Source organism: Myotis nattereri (genome assembly GCF_964212035.1).
Source record: "Myotis nattereri genome assembly, chromosome: 2".
Lineage (NCBI taxonomy): Eukaryota > Metazoa > Chordata > Mammalia > Chiroptera > Vespertilionidae > Myotis > Myotis nattereri.
Genome location: NC_138076.1, coordinates 83,628,785 through 83,635,966, shown reverse-complemented (window position 1 = coordinate 83,635,966; position 7,182 = coordinate 83,628,785). Strand labels below are relative to the sequence as shown.

The window sequence follows — 7,182 nt, the reverse complement described above, 5'->3', positions numbered from 1 at the left end:
TTGGGTATCTTTTTATATGCCTATTGGCTATCTGTATGTCCTCTTTGGAGGAGTGTATCTTCAGGTCCTTTGCCCATTTTTTAATTGGATTGTTTGTTTTTTGGTGTTGAGTTTTGTAAGTTCTTTATAAATTTTTATTATTAACACCTCATCAGCTGCATCATTGATGAATAGGTTTTCCCATTCGGTGGGTTGTCTTTTCATTTTGTTGATGGTTTCTTTTGCTGTGCAAAAATTTTTTAGTTTGATGTAGTCCAATTTTTGTTTCTCATTCTCAAGGAGATATATCCAAAAAAATATTGCTATGAGAAATTTTCAAAGTTTTTTTTTAATATATTTTATTGATTTTTTACAGCGAGGAAGGGAGAGGGATAGAAAGTTAGAAACATCGATGAGAGAGGAACATCGATCAGCTGCCTCCTGCACACCCCCCACTGGGGATATGCCCGCAACCAAGGTACATGCCCTTGACTGGAATCAAACCCTGGACCCTTCAGTCTGCAGGTCAACACTCTATCCACTGAGCCAAACCGGTCAGGGCTTTTCAAAGTTTTAATGCCTGTGTGTTTTCTTCTAGAATTTTTATGGTGTTGAATCTTACATTTAAGTCTTTCATCCATTTTGAATGTATTCTTGTGTGTGGTGTGAAAAGGTAGTCTAGGCACTCGGAGAGCTGCCGGGGAAGCCCAGCGCGCCCGCCGCGTCCTGCCGCGTCTGTCTTCGCGGGTCACCGCTCGCCTTCGCGGTGCCATGACCACCGAGCAAATAGTTCTCCAGGGCCCGGGGCCATGGGGCTTCCGCCTCGTGGGGGGCAAGGACTTCGAGCAGCCTCTCGCCATTTCCCTGGTTACTCCCGGAAGCAAGGCTGCTATAGCTAATTTATGTATTGGAGATATAATTACAGCCATCGATGGGGAAAATACCAGCAATATGACGCACTTGGAAGCTCAGAACAAAATCAAGGGCTGTGTAGACAACATGACTCTCACAGTATCCAGATCTGAACATAAAGTCTGGTCTCCTCTCGTGACAGAGGAAGGGAAACGTCATCCGTACAAGATGAACTTAGCCTCTGAGCCGCAAGAGGTCCTGCACATAGGAAGTGCCCACAACCGGAGCGCCATGCCCTTCACCGCCTCGCCTGCCTCCGGCTCTGCCCCCAGGGTCATCACAAACCAGTACAACAACCCCTCCAGCCTCTACTCCTCTGAAAACATCTCCAACTTCAACAGCGCTTTGGAGGCAAAGACGGCAGCCGGTGGGCCAGAGACGAACGGCAGAGGCTTAGAGCATTCTCAGTCTCCAAGCGGACTCGTCATCGACAAAGAATCCGAAGTTTACAAGATGCTTCAGGAGAAACAGGAGTTAAATGAGCCCCCGAAACAGTCCACGTCATTCCTGGTGTTGCAGGAGATCCTGGAATCGGAGGAGAAAGGGGATCCCAACAAGCCCTCGGGATTCAGAAGTGTTAAAGCTCCGGTCACCAAAGTGGCTGCATCGATTGGAAATGCCCAGAAGTTGCCCATGTGTGACAAATGCGGCACCGGCATCGTCGGCGTGTTCGTGAAGCTGCGGGACCACCACCGCCACCCTGAGTGTTACGTGTGCACCGACTGTGGCACAAACCTGAAGCAGAAGGGCCATTTCTTTGTGGAAGATCAAATCTACTGTGAAAAGCACGCCCGAGAGCGGGTCACCCCACCGGAAGGCTACGACGTGGTTACTGTGTTCCCCAAGTGAACCAGCAGATCTGCACGAACACTACTCTCCCGCCAGCCCTGTCGCACCTCGTCCCTGCCCCGCCCTCTCCTCTCTCGGAGGTCCCTGTGCCCTGTGGTTTGATCCCTGCTCATTAAACATGGCGCCCCCGCCTGTGCCAGCTGGCCCCCACTGCCCAGTGATGCTGCCTTTACAGTACGCGGAGGAGCGTTTTTTTTCATGTATGTGTCCAATTTTCCCAATACCACTTATTGAATAGACTATGTTTACCTCATTGTGTGTTCTTGCATCCACTTACATTTAAAGTGATAATTTATAGCTATGTATTTATTGCTATGTTATTCTTTAGTAGTATGTTACTCTGATTAGTATGTTGTTGTTGTTGTTGTTGTTGTTGTTGTTGTTGTTGTTGTTCTTCTTCTTCTTCTTCTTCTTCTTCTTCTTCTTCTTCTTCTTCTTCTTCTTCTTCTTCTCCTCCTCCTCCTCCTCCTCCTCCTCCTCCTCCTCTTCCTCCTCCTCCTCCTCCTTCTTCAAGAAGACCCTTTAACATTTCTTGTTTGGGGGTAGTGAACTCCTTTAGCCTTTCCTTGTCTGGAAAGCTCTTTATTTCTCCTCCAGTTAACTGCCACGTGTCCAAAACGGAAACCATCCCTGCACCTATAGATGCTTATGGTGTACAAAGGGTTAATGATAGTTTTGTAGGTAGAGTCATCTTGTATGGAAAGCATGGACCTTGACTGGAATTGAACCCCGGTTTGGCTCAGTGGATAGAGTGTTGACCTGCGGACTGAAGGGTCCAGGGTTCGATTCCAGTCAAGGTCCATGCTTTTCATCATTTTAAATATTTCATGCCAATCTGTTATGGACTAAAATATTTCAGTTGAGAAATCAATTGATTTCTTATGGAAGGTTCTTGTAAGCAGCTGTGTTTCTCTTGCTGCTTTTAAGATTCTTTGTCTTTAACTTTTGCCATTTTAATTATGATGTGTCTTGGTGTGGGCTTCTTTGGGATTTGTTTGGAACTCTCTGGGCTTCATGGACAGGTGTATCTTTTTCCTTCACCAGGTTAGGGAATTTTTTCAGTCACTAATTTTTCAAATAAGTTCTCAGTCCCTTGCTCTCTCTCTCTCTTCTCCTTCTGGTACCACTATACTGTGGGTGTTGTTATACTTCATGTTGTCCCAGATGCCCCTTAAACTATCCTCATTTTTTAAAATTATTATATTTGTGCTCTGGATGTTTTTACTACCTCATCTTCCAAATTGCTGATTGATCCTCTGCTTCATCCAACCTACTATTTATTCTGCCTAGTGTATTCTTTATTTCAGCTATTATACTCTTCATTTCTGACTGGTTCTATTTTATCATTTCTATGTCATTTTTTCATGCTATTGAAGTTTTCACCGAGTTTCTTGCAGTCCTCACTAAATCCCTTGAGAATCCTTATAACCATTGCTTTGAACTCTGTGTCTGGCAAATTGTCTCAATTTCATTTAGCTTTTTCTATGACGTTTCTTCTGTTCTTTTATTAAGTTATAATTGATATAAAACACTATATAAGTTTAAGGTTTACAATATATTACTATATGATTATCAACATAGCATTAGCTAACACCTTCACATTACATAATAATAATTTTTAGAGGTGAGAATGATTAAGATCTAGTATCTTAGTGTCTTTGCAGTTTATAGTACAGTATCGTTGGCTCTAATCACTATGTTGTACATTAGCTCTCTAGGGTTCATTTATCTACTAGTTCCCAATTTACACCCTAAACAACATATCCCAAATTCCCCCAGCCTCATCCCCAATAACCACCATGCTACTCTGTTTTAATAACTTCAGTGATTTAGAGTCCACATATAAGTGATATGACATGGTATTTGTCATTCTCTGACTTATCTCACTTTTCATAATACCCTACTATTAGTGTATTGTTGTCTGTTTCTTCCTTCAGATCTGTAAATTCTTGCTTAATATATTTAGGTGCTCTAATGTTGGGTGTGCATATATTTACAAGTGTTAGATCTTTTTGATGAATTGACCACTTTATTATTATATAATGATTTTCTTTGTCTCTTGTTGCCATTTTTATTTTAAAATCTATTTTATATAATGTAAATGTAGCTACTCGTGCTTTCTTTTGGTTTCCCCTTTATAACATACTAGAGGCCTGGTGCATGACATTCGTGCGCTGGGGTGGGGGTCCCTCAGCCTGGCCTGCACCCTCTGGCAGACTGGGACCTATTAGGAAATGTTAGCCTGCAAGCCTAGACCCAATCCCTGGGGATCGGGCCTACACTGGCAGTCAAACATCCCTCTCGCAGTCCGAGACCCCTCTCTTCTTATTGCCGCCTGCAAAAGCCATGAGCCTGGCTTCTGGCTGAGCAGTGAATTGACCACTTTATTATCTATATATATAAAAGCCTAAGAGACTGTTACAACTGGATGACCAGCTGATAACTATGATGTGTCCTGACCACCACGGGGCAGTCACTCAATGCAGGAGTGTGCTCCCACGGCCAACTTCCCACGGTCAGCTAACCTCCTGCGGTCCCTCCCCCAAGCCACTGGCCCCCATCGGCCCCAATCAGGACTGGGCTAGATGGCCCCAATAGGCCCTGATTGCCGGCCAGGCTGAGGAATCCCACCTGTGCACAAATTCGTGCACCAGGCCTCTAGTTATATAATAATTGACCACTTTATTATTATATGCTCAGTCTGGCTGGCTGTGCTCCCACAGGGGGAGCACACTGACCACCAGGGGGGCAGCTCCTGCATTGAGCATCTGCCCCCTGGTGGTCAGTGCACGTCATAGCAACTGGTCGTTCCTCCGTTCGGTCAATTTGCATATTAGGGTTTTATTATATAAGATATTTTTCGCCCCTTTACTTTGAGCCTGTGTGTTTGTATAAAGCTAAAGCGAGTCTCTTGTACCCAGCATATATTTGGTTCTTTTTTTACTTTTAATTTATTCACTCAGCCACTCTGTGCCTTTTGATTGGTTAATTCAATCCACTTATTTTTAGAGTGATTAATAGAGGAAGCACTAATGTGATCTTATTATTTGGTTTTGTATTTCCACTGTTTATTTCTTCATCTGTTTCTGCCTTTCTTTGTAATTTGGTGATTTTCCATGGTGTAAGTTCTGTCTCCCCTTTCTTTATCTCCTGTGTACCTGTTCTAGGTTTTTTGCTTTGTGGTTACCATGAGACTTACATAAGACACCACATAGATAAAAACAGGCCATTTTAAACAGGCAGCAATTTCACTTTAATCATTTACAAAAGCTTGACCCATTTACTCCCCCCTCTTTTATATTATTGATGTTATTATTTATTTTTTTATATTGAGTATTCATTAAATCATTATAGTAGCTATAACTTATTTAATACTCTTTTACCTTGACCTTTATACTATATTTAAGTGGTTAACACATTATCTTATTACAGACCTAGAGTTTTCTAAGTCTGCCTGTATTTTTAACTGTACCAGTGTATTATATATTTTTGTATATTTAAATATCCTGATTAACATCTTTTTATTTCAGCTTGAATTTCTTTCAGTATTCCTTGCAAAATAGGTCTTAGCTTCAGGTTGTCCAGAAAAGTCTATCTCTCCATATTTAAAACAATAACTTTGCTGGATAAAGTATTCTTGGCTGGTGAGTTATTTCTTTCAACAGTTTAATACGTCACTCTACTTTCTCCTGGCCTATAGGGTTTCTGCTGAGAAATCTGCTGGTAGCCTAATGAGAGATTCCTTTGTATGTTATAACCTCCTTTTCCCCTACTGCTTTTAGAATTCTCTCTTTATCTTAGATTTTGGACAGTTTTATTATAATGTGTCTTGGAGAAGGTCTTTTCCATTGAGATAATAGGGTAATCTATTAGCTTTGTGAACTCTGATGTCCAAGTCTCTCCCCAGGTTTAGGAAGTTCTCAGCTATTATTTCTTTAAATAAATGTCTGCTCCTTTCTCCCATCTTCTCCTTCTTAAATACTGATTATTAAAATAGTTGTTCTTTTGATAGAATCCCACAGATCATGTAAAATTTTTTTTGCTCTTTTTTATTCTTTTTTTCCTTTGTTCTTCTCTTACTGAGTTATTTCAAAATTTCTAACTTACCAGTAGTACTAATCCCATCTTCCATTTGCTCTTTGCTACTGCAGATGCTTTCTATCCCATTTTTTCATTTCATTCATTGAGTTCTTCAGGTCCAGAATCTGTTGTTTTTCTTTAATATTTTTTGTATTGATTTCAGAGAGAAAGGGAGAGGGAGAGAGAGAGAGAGAAACATTGATCAGCTGCCTCCTGCATACCCTCTACTAGGGATCCAGCCCACAACCCGGGCATGTTCCCTGATCAGGAATTGAACCCAGGACCTCTTGGTTCATGGGACAATGCTCAATCCACTGAGCTATACCAGCTGGACACTGTATTGTTCTTTTTTATTATTTCTATCTCTTTGGAAAAATACAGTCAAACTCGGTTCTCAAACATCTCCCATCATGAATAATTCAGTTCTACTAGCAGACCAATTTATTCACAGAAAAAAATGTCCCAGTTGACCAAATCTTCAGGTTTTAACCTGGCAACCCTTTCATGCTGATACCTCAGCATGACAAAAAGCATCTCTCAGGCAACAAAGAAGAGAATGCTTTTGTTGCTGGAGAAATCAATGGTGAGCATAACTTCAAACATAAAGAGGCCATTAAGATTGTTAATGTTGCTAAGGTTGTGAAAGTGCTCACAAAAAAACAATTACAGGCAGTTGAATAGGTAGGAAAACTGTTGTTGATTTGGATAAATGAAAAGTAGTAAGCCAGTGATAGCATTTTGGAGGCAGTGATGTATTAAAAAAAAAAAATGTTTAAGGCTAGTAGGGGGTAGTTCAATAAATTTAAGAAAAGAAGTGTTTATTTGTAGATTAAACAGTACATTAGACATGTACATTAGAAATCTTAAAACAGGGAATCTTGTGGGTCTGGAATGAATTAATTCAATTTACATTATTTCTCATAAGAAAAATGATTCAGTGTTTTTAACAAATTGCTTCTCAAACAGCCTTCTGGAACAAATTAAGTGAGCATTGAGATTTCACTGTCTCTCTCTCTCTCTCTCTCTCTCTCTCTCTCTCTCTCTCTATATATATATATATATATATATATATATATATATATATATATACTAGAGGCCCAGTGCACAAAAATCTGTGCACTCGGGGGGGAGGGGGGGTCCCTCAGCCTGGCCTGTGCCCTCTCGCAGTCTGGGAAGATAACGACCTGCTGGCTTAGGCCTGCTCCCAGGTGGCCCAAACCCTAGGTGCAGCCTCTGGTTGGGCTCAGAGCAGGGCCGATTGGGGAGTTGGGGCACCTCACCTTGTCATGCACAGAGCAGGGTGAATCAGGAGGTTGTGATGCCACCCTCAGTCATGCTCAGGGTAGGGCCGATTGGGGGGTT

The 7,182-nt window shown here is 41.6% G+C and overlaps 1 protein-coding gene across 1 annotated transcript; it reads left to right on the top strand.

The window, feature by feature from the left end:
- Positions 1-750: 750 nt before the first annotated feature.
- On the top strand, positions 751-1,902 carry LOC308514270 (PDZ and LIM domain protein 1-like; the record flags this gene model as incomplete). Its single annotated transcript, XM_081084358.1, has 1 exon — positions 751-1,902. One exon carries the CDS (start codon positions 751-753, stop codon positions 1,738-1,740), a length of 990 nt encoding a protein of 329 aa, XP_080940484.1. The 3' UTR covers positions 1,741-1,902.
- Between the last annotated feature and the right edge of the window lie 5,280 nt (positions 1,903-7,182).